Source organism: Condylura cristata, unplaced genomic scaffold, assembly GCF_000260355.1.
Source record: "Condylura cristata isolate star-nosed mole 26May11 unplaced genomic scaffold, ConCri1.0 scaffold00010, whole genome shotgun sequence".
NCBI lineage: Eukaryota > Metazoa > Chordata > Mammalia > Eulipotyphla > Talpidae > Condylura > Condylura cristata.
Window position 1 is genome coordinate 52,993,684 of NW_004567111.1, and position 24,534 is coordinate 53,018,217.

Here is a 24,534-nt window from a genome sequence, read left to right on the forward strand (position 1 = left end):
AAATTCCTCCCCTCAAGGAATATATAAGATATTAGGAGAGAAGAGAGTTAAGTTCAGGAATTAAAACAATAACAGCTTTTCATAACAGTGAGAAAATCTGTTGATAATAGTTAATATGAGAAGCCGCTGTTCTGAAGATGCTGGAAAAACCATACTCAGATGACATAGTCTGAACATAATCTTCCTAATTCTGCTCTCTAGCCTGAGCCTAATTATGGTAAAAAGTCTCAACACTAAAAAAGAAAATACATGTAAAGTACAGGGCACGGTGTCTGGCACATGGGAAAATAAAAGCCCTCAAACATACACACATACACCACATATCCTTCCCTTGCCAACATTTCCTCCTAATGGGTCTATGTGTGGGAAAACAAATGGTCCTTTTAGCTCATTTCCAGAACACAAGGTAAGTGGCGCAAGCGGGCATAGAGGGTAAGGCTAATGAACCTTCCAGAGTTTACCATAAGCACATATGTTAAGAATGGAGAACACAAGTTAGGACCCATTAGGAGGAAATGTTGGCAAGGGAAGGATATGTGGTGTATGTGTGTATGTTTGAGGGCTTTTATTTTCCCATGTGCCAGACACTGTGCCCTGTACTTTACATGTATTTTCTTTTTTAGTGTTGAGACTTTTTACCATAATTAGGCTCAGACTAGAGAGCAGAATTAGGAAGATTATGTTCAGACTATGTCATCTGAGTATGGTTTTTCCAGTGAATAGTAGCTAATGTGTAAATCCAGGTAGGCTTTAAGGCCTATCTGATAGTAGCTTGTGTTGTAATTGCCAAGCACATTGCTCCATTGTGCCAAATCAAGGTTACAGATCACATTTGAAAGAAAAGTGAGAGACACCTCTTTTAATAAAGATCTTGACATCAAAATTTATTCACACAAGCTTTGCTATAGGATGTAATGTCAGTGGACTAAGTTAAAGTTACAATAATCATTCAGACCAGGGGAAATCTTCAGTGGGCCTGGAAACTCTGGAGTTTTCACTTTTATAGATTAAGTGCCACAGGTCATTTAAATTTTGAAAACCACTGATTTAGATTTTGTTTCTCAGGTTGTAACTTGGACTAGAGTTGCTGTTGCAATAGGAATAGTCATATTCTTTTTTCATCTATATAGCATATTCTTTCTTCAGTCAAATTTTCTGATTTCTTATGTCCCAGACATCATGCTGGGGAGTCAGGTCAAACTCATTTGAAATGTAGCATGATTATGAATCAGAGTACTGTGGTAGAAATTTAGAAGTGTGAATGAGGTTTTCAGGGGTGACACATGGTTTTGGAACATAAAAGTGTAAATATTGTTAGATTGAAAACAATCCTAACTCAGTTTTGTTTTTTACTGTTGCATATGCCCACTGATATTCTTACTGAGGTACCCAGTTTTAAATGTTTATTTTGAAGATGATGTATACCTATGTAGTATCTGTCTGAAAAGAAATTTAAAAAGCAAACTTTGTGACAATAAGAGAGGTAAATTTGATTCAAGAAAAGTAGAAGTTTCAAATTTATAAAGAGTCATTATGAACTGGAACTAGTCTTAAAAATAACAACTTCTGCATTTATTATTCAGCTATTCAATAGATATTTATAGAGCATTCTGGGAATAGTGAGTTCCTGGCCTCCAAGAGCTTATACTCTTTAACAGTGTGGCATAAGAAACAGTGGATTGCACTGAGTATTGCTGTGGAGGAAAAGTATCCTTAGATGTAGTAATTGGGAAACTGGGAGGTGAGACCTGAGGCACAGCAGTTCGGACATCACAACAGGATGTGCAATCACCTGGGGCACAGCGCCTGGCCTGTTACTGGAATCAACTTGGATCACTCGAGTGGGGGCAGAAGTGAGAGACCATGCACCAGATGGATGCTACCAAAGGATTTTCAGTGCAGAGAGTGGGAGAGATGGGAGGCATATCCAATATACTCAAGTAAAATTTAAAAATGGGAGAGGAGAGGTAGGCCTGATGATAAGGAAGGCATTCAACACCCAATCTGGCACAAAATCTCAACCAGTAAGACTCAGAACTAGTGAGAAGTGAAGTCTGCAGACTAATGCAACAAGAGAAACCTAGTCTTAAAGATGTGTGGCTTTCACTGGTTGGCGTATGTGGCCTGCCTGCTTGCAACTATGCCTGCTTTCCTGACTTTGGAAATTTGTAAGATGATTGAGAAGATATTGCAGTAGAACTTGACCTGAGGTTTCTATTTCTTTGAATAGAACACAAGTTTTGCTTTAAGTCCTGAAGTAGCTCAGTCTCTTCTTTCAACTGCTGCAGGCTTTCTTCAGATTGATGTATTTTATCCTCTATTGCTATAAGGAAAAATGTGATATTTTAGATTATTCAGTACTTTTATAAATAATATACTGTTTCTAATTCTAACCCTTTCCATTTGCAAGTGCGTAGCAACAATGTTGTGCTCCGAATTAATAGTCTTGTGAGCAGTAACAGGTTCTTTTATGCCTTTGTTTCCTCTTCTAATTCAGAATAGAATTCTAGTTTTGTCATACATAAAGCTGGTCAGTAAATCTTTAAGATTCCCTATACATTTGTAGCTTTTTCTAAGTCCCTTTTGCCTGTTTTTAAAAACTTAAAAACTGACTGTATAACCTTCATGCTATATTCATTTATTGAGAGAGTTAGGATAATTGGAGAGCACATATGGTTAGAATATAAGAGTAGTTCTCTCATAAAAATGCATCAAAGGGCCCTCCCTGGTGGCGCAGCAGGTTAAAGCACAGCACTAAGAAACTAAAGCCTCTTCAGCATGACTTCGATCCCTGCCCGGGAGCTGACCCACATGGCGCGGCAGACCTCTCCTGACCTATCTGCTGCTCCCCTCTGCAGTGTATTTCGTTAGTCGGCCTGTTCTACTCCCCACTCTTTCTCTGGTGAATCCTCTCACCACCCCTGCACCTCTAGCCTATACCCAAGTTCTGTATGCATACATAAATAAATCTTTTTAAAAATGCATCAAATTCTTAATGTTACATAAATGCTTTTGGTTTTATTTAAAAATAGGTTTTATAGAGACTTTGGGAGGTTATGTTAGGCTTTATAAACAACAGTATTACAAAAATGGCAATGTCATTTTTTTTTTTAAAGATTTATTTATTTGTTCATACAGAACTGGGTTACAGGCCAGAGGCTCAGGGGCGGTGAGAGGCTTCACCAGAGACAGAGCGGGGAGCAGAACAGGCAGATCTACGAGGTAAACTGTTGAGGGGAGCAGCGGGCGGGTCAAGAGAGGTCTGCCACGCCACGTGGTCACCTCTGGGGCAGGCGGGAATCGCACTCATGCGGAAGTGGCTTTAGCTTCTCAGTGCTGTGCTTTAACCTGCTGCGCCACCAGGGAGGGCCGGCAATGTCATTTTTTAAAATGACATTTAAAATTTCAAACTTGAAGAATACTGAAACATATATAACCTTTTATAGAATACCTATATACTTATGGTTGACTTTCTGAAGGTTACAAAGGCTAACTTAAGCAATAGGATATCAAAAGTTAAGCACCTCATGTGATTCCAAATAGTGTCTCCTCTTGGTCCCCACACTCCCAAAATACTACACTGTCATGTATGGAATCCCAACTAACTCATGTTTCAGACATGTAGCATTTATATGTAGGTTCTTTTGTAGAAAGGAAATATAGATAATTATCATGTTAGTGGCACAGCCTGTTAAAGCATAGCACTGTGAAGCTGTCCACAACCACTGCAGCACGTTCGTCCCCAGCCAGGGAGCTGCCCCACATAGCATGGCAGACCTCTCCTGACCTGCCCGCTGCTCCCCTTTCAGTACATCTGCCTGTTCTGCTCGCCACTCTGGTGAATGTTCTTTCTCGCCCCCGTACCTCTGGCCTATACCCCAGTTCTTATATGCGTAAGTAAATAAATCTTTAAAAGAAAATATGGTGAAAGCCTGAAAATATGATGAAAATAAAGCTTTTTAGAATAAGATTTTAAAGACTCCCCTTAAAAAAATATTTGGCTTCTCCTCTCATACATACAGATATTTTCAAGTGACTGTTAAGAGTTACAAATTTGGGTAAGTTAAAATAACTTTTTCCTGCTGGTTACAAATCATGAAAAAATAAGAAAGGCTTGTGTGTACTGAGACAAGGATATGGACCAGAAGTTTCTCCAGAGGGGAACTTATTATCCTAATACGTTTGCTCAACAGACAAAAGTGTCATGGAAAAGAATGTAGGACGGTGTGTATGCAACTTCAGGGAAGCCATCGGTACCAAATTCTAATCTGTGTAGCCAGATGTAGAATGTCCAGCTGCCCAGCTGCCCAGCTGTGTGTGGCAGCCTTGGTAGAGAAACTAGATGACACTCACGAGTAGGTGGAAATTCAGCCTGTTTTGGAGGCATTTTAAATGATGGTGAACAGGTTATAGAAATACCTCACTGAGTTTTTTCCAAAAATTTCTTCTTTATTTTCACTCATTTCCCCTCTATCCTCCCCCCACCACCACCCACAAACTGTAGATTCAGTTCCATACTACCTCATCAGATTTGAAGATCAGTGTTGGGAGAACTGAAAGTAGAAGGGACACTTGTGGCCACTTGCTTCACCAGACTTTTGCCTAAAAACGGAGGCGCCCAAATACTCTTCCATTTTGCAAACAATTTTGTTTCTAAATGTTTTTTCAAATGTTTTTCTAATTACAGAAGTATTATCTTTATGTAGAAAATGTGGGAAATAACATGTAGCACTAAAGACAAAAGACACCTCCTGGCAACTGCTGTTTGCTTTGGGTGCAGCATCTCTCTAATTTTTTTCCTTCTGTATGTTAGGGGCCACCCTGTTTTTTTTTTTTTTTTTTAAAGATTATGCATACAGAACTGGGGTACAGGCTAGCTGGGGGGGGGTGAGAGGATTCACTGGACACAGAGTGGGGATCAGAACAGGCAGATGGACTGAAATATACTGCTGAAGAGAAGAGTGGATGGGTCAGGAGAGGTCTGCTGTGCCATGTGGGTCAGCTCCCTGGCCAGGGATTGAACTCAGGCTTCAGTGGCTGCGATAACTTCATAGTGCTGAGCTTTAACCTGCTGCACCACCAGGGAGGCACACCATTTTTAATGGTGTTTTCATTTAATAAAGCAATGAACATTCTTTTCAAATGATTTTTAACCACCCAAGGAGTAGTATTTCCACATGTAAGATAAATATTTATAAAGTTTGCCGCTCAGCTTTAACTTATACCTGCTTGAAAATCAAAAAATGTGTCTTCAAACAATGTACAATCAAAAAGTGAAGTCCCAATTTCTTCATAGTCTGGAGGGAGAAAAAGCATTCAATTGTAATTTAAATAAATTATGCAGACAGAAACACCTCAAAACACAAATAACCCAAAACAAGGAACAATAGCAGCCACCTGCTGCAGAACATTAGTGTGAGACTGCAGTGCCAGCAGCATCACCTGGAAACTCACTAGAAATGCAAATTCTTAGCACATCATCTGAATCCGAACTCCAGGTATCTGAGACCCAGCAACCTGTGTTTTAACAAGACCTCCAGGTGATGCTGACAGGCATGATCAAGTTGAAAGATACTTGGTCTAGAGAAAAGAGTAAATTAGTAAAAGAATGTAATGAATGTGCTTTTGGAAATGTTTGCTCTTAATTTCTCTTTTGGGGTTTTGTCCTATAAAATAATACCTTTTAAGCTCTTGAACACTGTTTTTGGAATTATAATAAATTGGTATAATCATTATGCGAAGTTATACGAGATTTCTGAAAAAACTAAAACCAGAATTTCCATAAAATAGGTTTATCCCATTGCTGGGTATTTAACCAAAAAATACAAATACACTAAGAGCTACATGTACCTCCATATTTATTGCAAATTAGATACAATAGCCAAGAATTGAAAACAATTTAAGTGCCCATCCACAGTTAACTGGATAAAGATTGATATATATTCACAATGAAATACTACTTAGCTATAAAAAAATGAAACCCTGTCATTTGCAACAACACACATGGACAGAGACATTATTAAGCTTAGTGAAATAGGCTGATGAAGACAAACATTGTATGATTTTACTAATGTGATATATAAAGAAACCATACAAAGGAAGAAATGAAATAAAACACTTTTAGACTGTAAGGCCAAATTAATAGTTACCAGAAGGGAAGGGGAAATTGGGTGGGTAAGCTGGGTAAATGGACTTAATCATATGGTGAAAAACAGTTGGATTTCTTCTAGTGGTGAACTTAATGTATTTACAGATGTTGATTTTTAAAGATGCACATCTAAATAATACTATAATATGTTCAATAAAGAATTATGTTGCATTGTTGTATAAAACACATACTAACAAACTTTCATTATAGCCCTCTTGATACATTTTTAACTTCATAATTATAGGTTTTAAGAGGGCTAAGTGGTTAGAGCTTGCCTAAATGGAATGGAACTTGTTTCTCAAACACTCTGAAAAGGTTCCATTTAACCATACCGTCAATCAAAAGTTTAAACTTCTTTTCTACTTTACCAAAAGTAAATTCTATTCCTTTACTTTAAGGAATAGAATTTGAGTGAAATCAGAAGTAGAAAATGATACACGCCATTCTCTGAGATCTTAACAAGGCCTGGGGAAGATGCAGATGTGTGATTGAAGCTGGTTCTGAATGGGCTCACTTTCCTGGTGGCCACTCAGTTTAGCACTGGACCACACGTCACAACTTTCAAAGCACCAGGTACTTCTTACTAGTTAATGAATTTGTGAGTTATCTATATCCTACTGATTTATAAAGCACAAGAGATCTTAAGTCAAGAATTTTATCCAAGAATGGGATAAAGAAAAGAGAACAGCATAGAAAGAAAATGTGTACTGTTTTTTTGGTTCATCTGATTTTACATGTAGGTCTGTGATAAGTCTCAGCTAGAAATGTTGCTGTATCCATACCTGATTCTGAAGTAGTCTCATCCATGAGTCTTTCTTGAATCAAATGAAGTTTGTCTAGTATTGCTTCAAATAAGTCATTAAGAAGTCCTGCTTCCTTGCATTTCTTAAGAAAAGCAACTTTCACAGCTGCATCTAAGAATAAAAGCATTTGAGAGGAAGCAGTTTGTCCCAGTGCAGCTATCAGTCACCTTATCCCCTCAGAGTCTGCCTGCCATGGCTGAACAGAATTAGACACACACAACACCTATATTCTATTTATAGCTATGAATTGTAATCATCACCTCATTTATTTCTAGATGAAACAATGTAGTGAGAAATGGAAATAAAAAGTACTCTGATAAGAAGTATATAAATGAAGAGGATTTTCCAAAACTTAGGTTCAAATTTTTGCAATGACAACCTCCATAATTTTTTGGGCAGTTTTCATGTGTCATTATGGAATGTATATTTCCTCGAAAAACAGGAAGCCATAGTCACTTGCTTCAGCTCCCTGGGGATTTACTGTGCCACTTGGATTATCATGGGTGGAGTTGGTGGTGGGGGTTGGGGCTCAGCTCAGGCAGCCCTGGCTTCTGTATCAAGAGGTGTATCCTTAATACTGAGTGAAGACTGATGGAGCATTCAAAAAATCTAAGTTATTTTGATCTGCTAGGTTATGGTAGTCACTAGTTTTGATAAAAATATTGATTCCTATAAGAAGTTACTGTAAGTTTAGAAAAATGAAGTGGTATAGACTTTGAAATATATTGGTCACCATTTTAATAGGTCACATATATTAGAGCTAAAACATAGCAAACCTGTGTGTGTTTCATCCTTTTTCTTCAGTTGTTTTAAAAATCTATTGATTGTCATTTCTGCAGGTGTCTAGAAGAGGGATAAAAAGATTATACCAGTTTTACTGTTGACATTTAATATTGTCTTATATGAAAACCAAACTTTCATTGTGTATAATTCAATGATATCCTGTAAAAATCATGCTTCCTATTCATCTGTAGATGTAAACACCAAATGTACTTGTGCTCTGTATGACAAAACATCAAGGGATATAAGCATCTTGTAAACAAAAAGAGGTGAAAGTTGCTGGCTCATATTAATTTAGTTCATATAAGCTGATATGTAAAAAACTTTGAAATCCCCGAAACATTTTCATATGTTTCATATATATAATAATAATTGAAAAAATAAGAATTATAAGTTAGGTCAAGTAGATCATGCAGGTGGAAAATACTCATTTGGTAAGCTAAGTTAAGAATGCACTGTGCCATTTAAAGAACATAAATACATTGTGGGGGCAGGCCCTCCCACCAATTTAGTGCTATAAGTTAAGTTATAAGGACTGTGGGACTGTCAACCTCTGAAACTTGTGTGCTTGAGTATTCAAGACACTTTCAACTTCAACTTGTTAATATCATCTTATTATAGTTCTACCATTTCACCTGAAATTCAGAATTGATTAAAGACTGTATGAAGAAATTTAAAGCTGTAGTAAAATTACCTGTACACAAATGTTTGATGAGAGGCAGTTCTTCATTCTTTTTCTTTTCACTCCTGAAAGTTTATCTGGAAATATAATACAGAAACCAGAGTCCAGAAAGGAAAAAATTGATGCGTGACCATGTAAATATAAAACTTCTATGGCTAAATTTATCAAAGTCAAAAGGTACATGATAAACTCAGAATAAGTGTTCATCATCCTTGTGATAAAAAGGCTAATTTTTAGGGCCCTCCTTGGTGGCGCAGCAGGTTAAAGCACAGTACTGAGAAGCTAAAGCCACTTCAGCATGAGTTCGATCCCCTGCCCTGGAGGTGACCCACATGGCGCAGCAGGCCTCTCCTGACCTGCCTGCTGCTCCTCGCAGCAGTGTACATCATCAGTTGGCCTGTTCTGCTCCCCACTCTATCTCTGGTGAATCCTCTCACTGTCCCTGAGCCTCTGGCCGGTACCCCAGTTCTATGTGTATAAATAAATAAATCTTTTTAAAAAAGAATTTTTAAAACAAAAAAAAATCTTAGAAATCAACATGAAAAAAAAATTCAGTAGAAAAATGGGCAAAATGGGGAACCCTCTTTAATAGAAAAACATACATTTGGCCTTAGAAATGCAAAAATAAATGACCAAAAGAGGGGAATACACTTAATTTCACTCATCAGTAAAGATATGCAAACTAATTTTTCATTGATCAGATTGACAAAAATGAAAATACTTAAGATATGTTTGCAAGGATTTGAGAAGTTGTGGACTGCTGGTATTGCCTTTTGGAAGAAAGCCAATAGTTACCCAAAGTTTCATTGTTTATAATCATTGACCCAGCAATGTAATTACAGGAAGATTTCCTAATAGTACATTTGCATAAAGGCACAAAGGTGGAAAGAGTTGTAATTATAGTATTAAATGTGACAGAAAAAAACTCCCAACTACTGTGCCACCAAGGAGGGCTGAGACTTACCATTTTGAATGCCTCTCAATGCAGCATGTTGTCGGCAAAACACTCTGAAAATATGCAATTTCAAAGAATCAAGTATTTTTATGTACACTTTTCAAATATACCTACTTCCCTGTGATATTTAAAAGGAACTAACCTATTTTTCATGGTTTCATTGAAATATTTGTTAATATGTTATTCAAACGTGTAAATAATAACCCACACTCTGAATGGAGCTCCTGCCAGATGTCTTTTCTGCTCTCAGACCTTCGAAAGGTCAACATGCTCTCTGAAGGAGCAAGTGTTGACTCAAAATTCTGATAATAGTTCATATTTTAGGCTGCATCTCTATACAAAAAAGTTAAGTAAAAATGAACCTGATTCAATTCAGTTAACAATTAGTTTATTGATTTCTTGTGACTAACTTGTATAATTATACAACAACTGAAAGATTTCATCAGAAGACAGATCGTTTCTTCCTGAAGAAGAAATATGGACTTGAAATATGCCTTACTTGGTCAAAATTAACATAACAAAATTATTGAAAGACATGATACAAGGTTTAAATACAAGCAGGGTTTGTTTAAATATGGACAGCAAGTTTAGTAAGTAATGGTGATGGGTGGCTAAAGCACATTCACTGGGAGGCAAGATGGGTGTTTACCACTGGCCTGTGGCTAACAAGTCAGGTCTTTGGTCTCGTGGCCGCCACTAGGAAACCAATGTTTTTTAACATGAAAGAAAGGTTGTAGGAAGATCAAAACCAGCCCTGCCTATTTTCACTCTGATATTTAGGGAAGGTGTTGTAAAGTCAGGTTGTCAACATCCTGTAAACATACTCTCACCCAGAAACCATTTGCATAATATTAACTTTAAATAACAACTTGTGTTAATATACTTGTTCCAACCCCAAATGTGATGTTAAACCTGTTTTATTAAATACTTATAAATTCCTTGAGATCCATCAGTTTGTAGAACAGCGTGGTCACTCTTGGCACAGAAAAAGTGGTAATTCTTGGAACAGGCTTTTATATCACATCCCACAGTTGCTCCTTTTTTATGACAAAATTTGCACGTCTATAAGAGAATAGATTTTACAGAGTAAGCACTTGTTTTTCATAATCTGTTAAAACTTGAAGTTAAAGATGTCATTAACTTTTATTTTTAAGTCAGAACACCTAACTTCCTCAGCTACAAATATTAAACACTATTTGCCCCTCATTTTGAAATCTCAACAAAATCTCAGCGAACTCAAACGCTTGGCCGGACTGTTTTGTAATGACCTGATTAAAAGCAGAAAAACATTTTTGTTTAAAAAAAAAATCTTTTGGCCCTCCCTGGTGGCGCAGCGGGTTAAAGCACAGCACTGAGAAGCTGAAGCCACTTCCGCATGAGTTCGATTCCCGCCTGCCGCCTGCCCCGGAGGAGACCACATGGCGAGCCAGACCTCTCCTGGCCCGCCCGCTGCTTCCCTCAGCAGTGTACTTCATCGATCTGCCTGTTCTGCTCCTCACTCTGTCTCTGGTGAAGCCTCTCACCGCCCCTGAGCCTCTGGCCTGTACCCCAGTTCTGTATGAATAAATAAATAAATCTTTAAAAAAAAAATCTTTTAAGAGATTTCTAAAAGCACAGTTACAAAATTGGCCAGCTTGAAGCAAAGGGTCCTGCTAGGGCAGCACCACTAAGAGCAGTAAGATCTCCAGCCAGTCACTTCCTCTCTTAGATCCAGATTCCTTCCTGGGGGTAACCATGCCTTAGAGTCACTACTAAGGACAGTGCTAAGGTAGGTAAAACCTCTACAAAATGTATATAGTGGGGGCCAAAATAAAAACACCTTGAGTAATAAGATTTTTCTTAGTTCAGTTTATTTGATCTCTTGCTTTCCTGTGTTATTCTATGTTTTAAGTATGAAGGTGATGTAGAAATTGGCTAGGAGGGCAGTATGTGACCACAGAAACCTAACTAGGGGACCCACAGCCACAATGAAGGTTGATTTGCATAATGCACTGGCTGAATGGAGTGGTGGTACAATGGAACCATCTTGCAAAACAGTAGGTAGCTCACATGATACTCAAAGACAGTACAAACAAATGTGATAAAAAATATGGCTGAGAGATTATGCTGAGGAGATATTTTAAATCAGAGCCATTTGGCTATAAGTGTAGAAAGTATAAAGTTAGATCCCTATCTCACAATATATCCTTAAATAAATTCCACATGGATTAAAGCTCTAATGATGTTAAAAAATAAAGTCATAGAAGAAAAAAAAGTATGGTACTTTCGAAGCAAGACAGAAAACCAGAAGTTCCCTTTCTGCCCCCAAGGATTGATAGATTTAATTTTATAAAAAATTTAAACTCCTATTTTTATGGTGGCAGATCTGAAAAATTCAAAAATAAAATTCTGCATACTTGATAAAGGTGTAAGACTGATAATCCACAGAAAAATGGGAACTGGCAAGAGAAGAAATACAAATGGCTTCACTATGTACAGAAGTATAGAGTGGTGCAACCTTACTGGGAGACAGTTTGTTAGCATGTTGCAAAATTTTTAATGGGAATTGTGGTGACTTGGTGCTCCACTTCTTGGAATGTGCTCTACACAACACTCAAACAGTCAAGGATATATGGACAAAGATATTATGGCAGCATTAGTTGTTACAGTAAAAACCAAAGTTAAGTCATAAGCTAACAAGGGAAGGCTTCATGCATTCTGGGGCATCCTGAATTCCATGTGGACTTTCTCAGTAAAGAAAATGCAATGAGGAACCATGTCTTATAGTTGTTTTTCTTGCTTTCCACACTTTTGCATGTCCTGTTCCCTCTCTAGAATTCCCCCTTCCTCATCTTAATATTTACCTTTCGCCCCAACGAGGAATGCTCCTTAAGCCTCAACTGTGGTGAGGTGGCTGCTTGCTGAGTACCCGTGCTGGACCCTCTGAAAGCATGTCAGGTAGTGCAGAAACTGCTCACTTGTATGCTGACATCTTGCAAGGACTAAATAAATATTTGTTCTAAGAAATTAACCTTATGCTGCAGTGGTAACAGCTTTAGGTGCTCACACTTGCTGTATGGGTTTGTTAAGTGTGAGGCTCTTCGCAGAGGAGTCTACTGTAATGGACACAGTAGGGCAACTGTATCTCAACATTCTTCTTTCCTCAAGGGAGCTGATCCCCAGCTCCAAAGAAAGACCTCAACTAGTTATGGTAGTTCTAGCAATTGGTTTAGGAAGAGAGAGGTGGCAAAATTAAACTTTCGGGAGGCTCTTATTCCATGCTTGGGGATGAACCTTCTCTTTCCCTAGATAAGAACCAGAAAGTCTGACACTTCAGTTGCTGCATCAGCCACCCTATAACCAGGCTAATGTATGCAGGAGGACAGAATAAATAATGGTCTCTTGATGCTATCATTAAACCACTGACTCAAACAAACTTGAACCCGGTTTTTTCTGTAGCTAAGTGACAGAAAAATAAGCATCGTTTTGTTGAAGCCAATTTGAGTTAGGGTATCTTCTACTTATAGCCAAAAGTCATACCTGTTTTTCTGATAAAGAAAAATACAGTTTGTTTCAAGATGTTAAATGTTCATCAAATCGAAAGTTTCTAAGATAGGATCTACTTCTTTAGCTCTCCAAAATGCATCTTTATCCCTGGTTTATGATTCAAATAGACTCTTTTGAAAATATTCCCCGAGAGTCTGTTCATCTTGTGTGAGTAATAAAGTTGTTTATACTTACCAACTTCCTTCCTCTATAGATTTCCTTCTTTACAGATTCTACATCAAAACTTCTGTCACCATTATGAGATTCATGATCCTCACACTCCACAAGTGCTGAAGAATACAGCTGCAGAATGAGAAAAGGAAAGACCCAGATTGTGTGCAAAATTATACTGACAGCTATGTCAGAAAATGATACCAAAAACTACACCACCAGTGGCCGTGACTACCTAATGGGGTCTGTGAACAGATCACAAGCCATCCTTGCTTTCCTTTGGGAGTGGCCTGTCCCCCAAGCATGGTTTAGATGCATAACCCTGATACCAAATGGCTAACTTGGTTTGGTTTGGGCCCTGCCTCTCAGCGGGGACAAGTGCACTCCCTGTCCTAGGAGGAAGTAATAGAGGCTAAGCCACATGATCAGGACAAACTGCAAAGAGAGAGAAACAAAAACGCATGTAGAGACGACATTCCAGGATGTCCTGGCCACTTTCCAGCTCCTGCATTTTAGTCCTGCCCACATGCCTGCTGTCAAGAGTCATGGAATACCCCCGCAATCTTATAAAAAAAAAAAAAACAAAAAAAACCCTATGTTGAGGTTTAGGTTCGCCCAAATTTCTCTGTTACTTGAAAACCCAAAAAATCCAATCTACTTTAGAACTTGAAGGTTGACATCACATATATATTCAAATTACAAAGTGCATGAAAAACAGAAAAGGAAAATTTTGTGACATTGACAATGACAATTCTTTAAGACAAGCAGAAGCAAAAAGGAAAAAGGTGGATTTTATCAAAAGTAAGCTTTTGAACATGTTAAGAGAACAAAAAGGCAAGCCAGAGAATGAGAAAATATTTGTAAGATGTGTATCTGACCAAAGACTTGCATCAAGAACATAGGAAGAACTCTTATAATTCAATACTATGAAAAACAATTAAATTTAAAACAGGCAAAAAAAAAAAAACCCCAAAACCTGGAGACATATAAATGGTGAATAAGCCATGATAAAGTTGCTTAATATCATTAATCTCAAGTAAATGAAAACCTCACTTGATTTAGTTAAAAAGACTGAAAATATCAAGTGCCAATAAGAGTGTGAAGCAAACAAAACCCTTATGTATTGTTAATATAAGTATGATGAAATCACTTTTTTTTTAAAAGATTTATTTATTTGTACATACAGAACTGGGGTACAGGCCAGAGGCTCAGGGGCGGTGAGAGGCTTCACCAGAGACAGAGTGGGGAACAGAACAGGCAGATTGACGAAGTACACTGCTGAGGGGAGCAGTGGGCGGGTCAGGAGAGGTCTGCCACACCATGTCGTCACCTCCCAGGCAGGTGGGAATCGAACTCATGCTGAAGTGGCTTTAGATTCTCATGCTGTGCTTTAACCCGCTGCGCCACCAGGGAGGGCCTGAAATCACTTTTAAAGTTAAATGTATACCCTGAGGGCCCATCATTCCTCTTCTAGGTATTCATCCAAGAGAAATCTGTCCACATACAGATTCATAGTCATAGTATGACCATACAGATGGTCATAGTAGATTTATCTAATACCCACAAGTTGGAAATAACAAGTATATTTACCAAAGAATAAACAAAGATGACATATCTATTCAATGGAATACCATGCAGAAATTAAAAAAGTACAGGTGCATAACAACATAGAAGAATCTTTATATACTGTGTTCAGCAAAATAAACCAGACACAAAAGAATACATAACTGCAGAATTCTTTTCATATGAGATTTTAGAAACAACATGCTTGACCCATAGGAAGTAGGGCTGGAGAAGAAATGACTGCAAGCCAGCACAAGGAAAACTTCTGAGGTAATGGACGTGTTCTCTATCTTGATGGTGGTGATGGCTGCATTGGTAAGAACATGTTTTAGAACTCTCTCAAGTGTACACTTAAAATGGGAGCATTTGTTTCATGTAAATTATATCAATAGTTAATTAAAAACAGTAAATTGAGATTAACAGTACATTAGAATAAAATATCATGAACAAAACCTAAGAATGGTGTAATAGAAGAAAATCAATAAGCACAAAGTAAAAGGATGAAGTCTGAAACATAAAACCAAAGGCAACCCAGGAATTGGATCCTTTGTTATAAAGCTATTAGGACAATAGGTGAAGCTTGAGAAAGTTGAGGATTAGGTGGTAGTAAAGTGTTAACTTCCTGATTTGAAGGTTATATGTGATTATGTGAGAGAATGTCTTGTTTGCAAGGAAAATACTCAGGAAAAAAAATGCCTCTTATTCCCAATTTAATTTCAAATGGTTCCAACAAAAAAAAATAGTCTTTATACATTACTTGGACATTTTCTGTATGTCTGAGATTTTAAAACACCATCAAATTGTATATGCAAAAAAATAAAACATTGTGCGTGGCCAGAGAAAGAGAGGGGAAGAACCTAGAAAATCATTATAATAAATCAGGTAATAAACATTTAATAATACTCAATGTTCTAACTTTTAGAAAACTAGAAGTGAAAGAAAATTTCCTTTCAATAAAGTAACAGTATTTTTTAAAGTATTAATAAAGACTTTAAAAGCATCATATCCATATAATAAGAAATGAGTTTTTCTTTAAATGTTTCTAATTGCCATTATAACAAAATGATTTAGAAAAGTGCAATAAAATGAAAGAAATTGAGACTTCCAGGGTCTTCCCTGGTGGCATGATGGGTTAGGATGCAGCACTGCAAGCTTGCTGTGGCCACTTCAGTGCGGGTTTGATCCCTGACCCTGGAGGTGATCCACAGGGTGCAGTAGACTTCTTCTGTCTCACCCGCTGCTCCCTTCAGCAATGTACTTTGTTGATCTGTCTGCTCTGCTCCCCATTCTGTCTCTGGTGAATCCTTTCAATGCCCCTCCACCTCTGGCCTGTACCCCAGTAGTGTATGCATATATAAAACCTTTTAAAAAATTCCAAAAATTAAAGGGAAAAAATGTCCATATTAATAGATAAGTATGGACAGATAAAATACACAGGTGACTTTAAAGATTTTGTAGAACCATAAGTTTGGCAAGAATGTTAGATAAGATGAATAAAATACATAATATTTACATATGTCAATTTTAAAGTTTACATTCCACATAATACCTCATATTAAAAAGGGTCTTAGGAAAAATGTAGCAAAACAACCCAGGAATAGACAGCCCAAAATTTTAGACTTCTATAGAAAAAGATTATTAAACATTTTTGAAATTCATAAAGACAGAAACGAATAACTGGAGAAACAGATCCTGTTAATGGATAGAAAGTCTTGTATATTTAAAATTCCAACAGGAATTAAAACCTGCTAAATTGATTCTAAAGTTAAAATCAACAAAATCTATACCCCAGGTTTATTATATAATTACAGTAATCAATAGTGTCATACTAGCTCAGGGATAAATGAAGTGATCAATGGATTAGAATAGAGCTGGAGACAGATATGTGTGCCCATGATACAGCATGTTATCAGCACACTGGGGAAGCATGAGCCTTCTAGAACTAGACAGCTTTGATAAGAATCTTGGCTTGGCCACTTACAGCCAGCCATGTGACCTTGTGCAAGTGGCTTAATTTCTCTGTTCTCCAGTTGTTGTACTTTGGGTATAATAATAATATCTACCTCCAGGGATGTTGTAAGAATTAATAGTTTAATATAAGTTAAGTTCCCAGAACATTACTCTTACAGATAGCAAGCAAACAATGAATAATAATAATAATAATAATTACTTTTATCATTATAAAGCAGCCCAGAAGAATGGTTAATCACTTGATCAAAAAAGTAGTCCTAATAAATTTCGTAGTATTAGGAAACTAAATGACAAAAGTAAAATTAAAACTTCTGGAAAAAAGGTAACACTTTAATATAAGAATTCCTCGATGAGAGGGGACTCTACAAATTATAAAGGAATATCATGATGAATTTAATTACATGCTTTTCTGTCTGACAGAAAACACCATAAATAAAATTAAAGCCCAGCATACATTAGAATCTATTTGTATATAAGTTCAAATATGCAAAACCAAATATCAAAGAAAGTGTAAGCTATGAACACAATTCACAGAAAGAGGTTGTTTTCCAATAACACAAAAACACAGCAAACCAGGTGCAACCCTACTAGTAATCTAGGAACTGCAAATGTAAGAGGCCATTTCATATCCATGGGAGAGGAAAAAATGAAAATCTCACTTAATATCAAGTGTTCACAAGGAAGAAAAGAAATGAACTCTGAAATATCAGTAGAAGTCAAATCTGTTAAATCCTTTTGGAGAACAAGTCCACTCACTAAGTAAGGTGTGACTGTTCCGTCCCTCCGCTGTAGCCCAGAGGTTCTGCTTTTATGTTTTATGTTAGTTTTGTGCCCTAAACCAGATAATTCTCCTGTGAATTAGCATTGTTATACAAGGATGCTCATGACAGCTGGTCAGGCATATAAAAAGACTGGAAATGCCAAATGCATAGTCACAGGAAAATAAGTTAGTAATGATATAGTCAAAAGGTGGAGTACTACTTATAAAATTAAAAATTTATGTTTCACAACATAGAGGAATCTCAATAATCTATAGTATTCAAAAGAAAGTATATAAAGTCAAAGAGCATCTAAAATAATATCATTTCTTATTTATATTTAAATACATGTTATGAAAGCATAAAATTAAAAACCCAAGATAACAAGAAACACCAAATTTGTTATGGTGATTACCTCTGGGAAGAGATGGAAAGAGCAAAACAGAGTAAAGAGTCCTTAACTAAAATTAAAAAAATTGAGATGAAAAAAAAAGTGCAAAATGATGTAAAAATAAACTTTTTAATAAAAAAAAACAGTCCTTAACTAAATCTGTTTTATTTAAAAAAATCAAAATCAAAATCAAGCTTCAGCAAAGATCATAATTTTATAAATCTGTGTGAAATATCTACAAGTATCTGTTACAATGGAAATACTTCATCAAAATATCCTTAAAGATGTTTCATCATAATTTTTTGTGCATTTGAGCAGTTGTTAAGTAAAAATTTAAAAAGTGATAACTTTAAAAAAATTGAAACTTTTAAAAAAATTAGACAGATATGTTATCCACTTAAAAGCCCAAACTATAGCCAAATCGTCATTTGTTGTGTCCAAAGTAGCATTTATGTGTCTTGGTCTGTCCTCTAAAAAGATTCATGAATTTTCAAGTAACTTACCAAACAATTTTCATGAGCAGCTATATTCTCTGATTGCGCAAAGTATAGAACACTATATTCAAGGTCTTTGGGACAGAGTGCGCAAGTCCTTTTCTCCATCTTTTCTGTAACATGAAAGGCACCTGTGAGTAACAGCCCTGGTGAGAGATAGAAGAGTGTAATTTCTTAGTCTCCATAACTCCTCCACCAATCTTAAAGTATAAGACAGGAAACTTGCTTTTATGAGATTCTAAACTCTCAGGGAGAAAAAATATGGGACTGAAGTACAAAAAGCAACTTCCCTTATATTTTTTAGATGACTTATAAAATAAATGAAATCAGCTATATGCCTAACCATGAGGAAAAACTTTAAGAAACACAGCCAGGAATTTAAATACCAAGCTCACAAAACATTGCCTTTTATATTGTAAGTTCTCAGCAATGACAATTACTACTGTCACTAGAAATTGACAAGAAAAACAGTGGTGTATTCAAGAAATACTTCTCTGGTTAGATGTAAAAACTTGTAGATCACGATGTCATATTTTATCTCTTATATAAATTTGGGGGCAAATTAAAATAATAAATGAGCAACCTATAATTTAAGTGTGCTTTAATGTAGCATTTAAATAAATTAGGAGAGAAAGATACATGAAGGTGAGAAGTAGAGAGAAATGTTGGGAAGAAACCTGAGAGCAAGGGAAAAAAAGGAAGAAATGAGGCAGAAAGGGAGAAATTAACCAGCTGCTCCCAATTTCAAATTCTTACCAGCCTGTCAGTTAAACCTTCTCTGACCTTTCAGTTTGCTATTAATTTGGCCATAAACATACATTGAACATTTCTTTGCCCATTCTAATGCTCCTCATTTAGTTTACTATAATAGAAACACTTTTAATTTTTAAATTAGCTTTGAAACAATGATTTATTTTTACCATTTACTGGTACAAGTTTTAGTGGTACACGGTTCCTTGAGTGCTTCTTGTTCAACAGTCTAAGAGCTCTTGGTGTTCATACATTAAGTATTAGTACCCCTGCTCCCTACCAACCAAGAAAAAGTGGAGAGAATAAGAGAAAAACTCCTGAGAGGAAACAAAATGGGCTAGCAGCTGCTTTTCATTCATTTCAAGAATCCACTGGTTTCAGAACATTTCTTGTATGCAAGTCACTGCTGGGTGCTTGAGATCAGCACTGCTGCACAGAAGCAAATAGAAACCACCAAAGCGAACCACAGGTAAAGCTGAAACAACTAAGAACCTCATAAAAAAGGCAAAATAAGAGGTAAAGTTAGTTTTAAAATATGCTGTATTCAACCAAACATACCTCGAATATCCTTTCAACATTTGATTAGTATTAAAAATTGTTTATTTATTCTTTTCACTGTGTCTTATGAAACCCAGTGTATTTTGTGCTTATAGCACGTATGAATAACACATTTTAAGTGCCCAAGAACCAAAAAATTATTTGGAAGAATAAATGTAAATGGACAGTAAAGAAAACTTTGAAAAAGAAGAAAGCATCTGCCTACCTGATTTTAAAACAAAGTCACAGCTAGGACAGAAGATTACATGACTATCAAAAGAAAGAACATGAAGTGCAGAGAGAAGAGGATCGTCTCCTATAATTATGAGTACAACATACCATAATGTGGCATTTCCATTTATTTTCTGGTACTGATTTCTTAGGCTATTTTTGTTATTGGAATATTTACTAGTTTTCATATGATTTATAAAAGGTTTCTGTGTATTCAGAATATTAATCTTTTGTCAGTCATAAATATGGTCTTTTAACTTTTTAATATTTTTTTGTGTGTGTGTGAAAGGGGACAGGGCTCGTGACGAAAAACAATTAGTGGAAAGTACCACTTGTGATATAAGTGTCAAAAATTAACAATTATGGTGGTGGTGTTAAATAGAGCCAGGCAGAATTCTTCAAAGATCACAGAAAAGTTACATTGCATTCTGACTGAGAAATTCAAGACCCCACTAGGCTGGTTTGGTATTGCTTTGATATACAGAATGTTTAAATGTTTTATTTGATGAAATCATATCAATTTTATGGCTTTTGGTCTTAGATAAGGGGCATACAACTTGTTTAGAAAATATTGTATTTTCTTCCAAAATGAGATCTTATTTTTTGCATGAAAAATTAATATGCAGGGGCTCTCCTGGTGGGACAATGGGTTAAAGCACATTATGAAGCTCTCAGAAGCCACTGCAGCACCAGTTCAATCCCTGGCTAAGGAGCTGACTCACATGGTGTGGTGGACCTCTCCTGACCTGTCCACTGCTCCCCTCAGCAGTTTATTTCAGTGGATCTGCCTGTCCTGTTCCCCACTCTGTCCCACCACACCTCTGGCCTATATCCCAGTTCTGTGAGCATAAGTCAATAAATCTTAAAAAATATATGTAATTTATATAATTTTAAAAGTATGATAGGGATCTAACTTCCATAATGGTTAGCTACTAACTTAAGATCTCTTTTCATATATTTATTACTTAGATCTGGGTTTGTCTCCATATATCTATTTCATTCCATGGGCCTACCACTTTGTTTATCAATACCACACTTACAATTTTCAATACTTTCAAATATATTCCCATATTATCACAAAACTCCCTATGATCAAAATGGGGAAAGCACCCAATTTTTTATTTACCTCAGGCCAAAAATCTACTTTGACAGAACAATATGTATTTTACTTAAAGAACACAAAAAACTGGACATTTAAATTTATAAAGTACAGGCTAAAAAATGTCAGGTAGATCAAATAATTAAGTAATAACATTTGATACAGCACACAGTGCCCCTAGTATGAGATCTGGACATTATTTCTGCAGTGTTTGCCCTTTCCTGTGTAAAACTGGAACTTCAGACAGGTACTCTGCATTGGGCTGAACTGTCAGGTTGCTGATAGCTAGGCACGATCCCCTCTTCCCCCCAGCCCAATGCCTGTCTGCGTTGGGGACCTTATGCCTGTCTGAGCTGCACTCCCAAGTCTAGGTTTCTAGGGTGTTGGCAGCTGGGAAACAGCGGGAGTGACAACAGCCTGTTTGTTTCCAGTGCTGATGATACATAGGCTCCACCTAGTGGCCTTTCCTGCTAAAAAACCTCTTCGTCATATTTCTACAAGATCTTGGCTCTTCATTTTACTCTTCCACATTATAAATGCACACAACTTTCTGCAATGGTAGAGTCACATTAGAGGCTTTTGCATAGACAGACATCTCACTCTCTGAATACTTATTGCACATTATCTGATTTCATGGATCAAATACATTTGGATGACTTGCTAGCCTTTGATCTGAATTCAGGGACAGTACAGACTAAAACAATGAGGGAGAGATAGGTGTAGCATATGGGCTGGCATTTTAAGGAAGAGTCTACTGGTCTCTATCAGTAGCTGACACTATGAATAATGAGGGATCATGGCCCCTCCCTGGTGGCACAAGGGTTGTTAAAGTGCAGCACTAAGAAGCTGTCTGTAGCCACTGTGGCACTTTCACCCCACACCTTTACCTCTGGCCTGTATCCCAGTTCTTGTATGCATAAATAAATAAATAAATAAATAAATAAGAACAGTGAAGCTCAGCAAGGCTCTCTATAGTCTTAGAATCCTCAGGATTTAACAGGTCTAAGAATTCATCGAATTTAACAAATATCCTCAGAAATAAAACTGGTAGTGAAGAAAGGTTGACAGAGGGCCTTCCCTGGTGGTGCAGTGGGTTAAAGCACAGCACTAAGAAGCTAAAGCCACTTCAGCATGAGTTTGATCCCCGGCAAACCTCTCCTGATCGCCTGCTGCTCCCCTCAGCAGTGTACTTCGTTGATCTGTTTGTTCTGCTCCCCAATTTGTCTCTAGTGAATCCTCTCACCACCTCTAGCCTGTACCCCAGTTCTGTATGCATAAATAAATCTTTTTAAAAAATTAAAATTAAAAAAAGAAAAGAAAGGCTTGACAGAATAAAATTGCAGAAAAAAAATTACCAGTTAGGGGGCCTCCCTGGTGGTGCAGCGGGTTAAAGCACAGCATTAAGAAGCTTAAGCCACTTCAGCAAGAGTTCGATTCCCGCCTGCCCAGGAGGAGATCCACATGGCGTGGCAGACCTCTCCTGACCTGCCCGCTGCTTCCCTCAGCAGTGTACTTTGTCCATCTGCCTGTTCTGCTCCCCACTCTGTCTCTGGTGAATCCTCTCACCCTTCGCATCTCTGGCCTGTACCCCAGTTCTACATGAATAAATAAATAAATCTTTAGAAAAATTACCAGTTAGGAACACATGAAAAATTGTGACTAACTCAAACCAACACAATGCTGGCAATGTGCAGGCCCAGAAAGAGACCGCATCTGCAGATGCCCACCAGACGAGGGCATGCACTCAGATGACAGAATCTGGACTACTCAGATGGGATGACCAGGGAACACATTACATCCTGTTACTTAAGAAAGGGGGAAATTGATGGAAGATTAACTAATCCTGTATTTCCACTTACAGCCCCCTTTCAGTAGGAGGTGGTTTACATTCTGGACTGCCAACTAATTTGTGGTGGTTAAGTTGAAAATTCATCTTTTCACCATTTGAGCAATACTTTGTATTGAAGTTTTACTATCTCAGTTCTTCCATTTCTTCCATTAGTTCTTTCATCAGATATATAGAAGTCCCCTTTATCAATGAGTTCAATGACTGTATAACTGAATTAGATGAAGACACAAAAATCTAGATATTACTTAGAGGCTTCATAAAAAAAACTATGTGAGAAGGTAAGTGTGACTAAATATGTACTTGTGATAGCTAGAACACATAAACAGGTATGTGCTGTGGGGGAGGGGTGTGGGCAGCCAAGGAGTAGGCTATTCAGTAGCCTTCTTTAGGGTTACATTTCAGCTCACAGTATACATAGGGACAATCCCCAGCAGGCATGTCTGTACTATGTGACTATTTCCCTAGGCACAGTTGACAGTTGCAGAGGATCTACTTGCCCATCTCCCAGATATACAGAATTCAGAAGAGAAGGCAGAGATAAACAGCAATGAGGGCTGTTAGAATCAAGATGTGTAGTGGCTAGATCAAGATCAGGACATGGCGTGTAAAAAGAGTGTATTAGATGGCTTTGAGATGAGTTAGGGTGACTTTTTCAAAGATCAATGTGGCTGCTGTATAGACCTATCTTAGGAGAGTCAAAGAGTAGAAGCCAGGAGACTGCTGTTCCAGGCAGGAGATGATGGTGGTGTGGATTTGGATGGTAAGTGATGAGGAGTGGTCAGGCTCCAGTTATACTCGTAAGACCAAGTCTAGCTAATGCATTAGATGGAAGGTAAGAAGGAAAGAGAGGCACTAAGAGCACTACTTTTTGGTCTGAGCAAGTGACTGAATGGGATAGGGAAGGCTTCTGTTGAAGCAGGTTTGGAGTATATGGTTATGTGGGTAAAGTTCTCTTTGGGAAATATTCAATCGGATCAGGCATTAATGAAGTTAGTTTCATGAGTCTGAAGTTCAGGGGAAAAGTGATCTCCACTAATTCATCTTGCATTCCATCTACATAACAACTGAATATAAAATATTCAGCTGCTTGGTTTGTGGTCACATGTGACATGGTGGTGTGACCGGTGTGATGTAACCTGTCTTAAAATATTCTTTTAACCTTTCTAGCTCTGGTCTGCTCTTGCCCTTAACACTAAGATGCTGCAAGCTTGAATTGAGAAAGCTTTTTTGAATCCAGGCTAAACGAGTAGCGCCTCTTTGGTACTGGGAAGGCCTTGTGCAAGTTGTCTCTAGGGCTGGGTTAGCCTCTCATCCCCTGAACCTAGTACATGGCAGGAGCCAGACTTAGTGAAGAGCCCATTAAATACACCATTGATCCTGGAAAGGGCTGCTGAGGACTTGAATTCCTAAATGGTGAGGAAAGGATGGTTCTAAAATATTCTCTGTGGAACCTTTCCAAATTGCGTCCTGACACCCACTACTTATCTTCAAGGTAGGGTCTACCTCCTGTCTCCCTCTCCGCTGGCACTTCTTTAACTGTACTGCTTTATGTGTGGTTGATGCCGCTTTTGGAGCCTAAACCCACTGGGTTTTACTGTATTCTAATGAATTGGGACAGTATCAGTGGGCAACACCACCAGCAGAAAAACCGTGGCATTGACCCCTAGTGCCACTACTGGTGAGCAGGAATTACTAGGTTGTTGAGCCAAGTTCTCCAGGCTTTTCCCAGTGGTGTTGCAGGTGGGCTTCCCAAGTAGCCACAATCTGAGAGCTGGCCCTGGGATCCGACTTCTTACAGGACAACAGTGCCGCCCCACACCCACCCCA

General features: G+C 37.6%; 1 protein-coding gene across 2 annotated transcripts in view; it reads right to left on the reverse strand.

Annotated features, from left to right (window-relative positions):
* Window positions 1–893: 893 nt before the first annotated feature.
* PHF11 (PHD finger protein 11) overlaps window positions 894–24,534 on the reverse strand; it is a 23,926-nt gene continuing 285 nt past the window's right edge. Inside the window, exons 2-10 of one of the 2 annotated variants that reach the window (XM_012723266.1) lie at window positions 18,251–18,354; window positions 13,089–13,196; window positions 10,297–10,430; window positions 9,378–9,421; window positions 8,426–8,490; window positions 7,728–7,794; window positions 6,931–7,062; window positions 5,226–5,297; window positions 894–2,323 (exon numbers count right to left, since the gene is read on the reverse strand). In XM_012723266.1, the coding sequence (XP_012578720.1) occupies window positions 2,139–2,323; window positions 5,226–5,297; window positions 6,931–7,062; window positions 7,728–7,794; window positions 8,426–8,490; window positions 9,378–9,421; window positions 10,297–10,430; window positions 13,089–13,196; window positions 18,251–18,354 (911 nt within the window). In that variant the 3' untranslated portion in view covers window positions 894–2,138. Of the gene's footprint in view, window positions 2,324–5,225; window positions 5,298–6,930; window positions 7,063–7,727; window positions 7,795–8,425; window positions 8,491–9,377; window positions 9,422–10,296; window positions 10,431–13,088; window positions 13,197–18,250; window positions 18,388–24,534 lie in introns of both variants that reach the window. The other variant, XM_004680347.2, reaches the window with a different exon arrangement.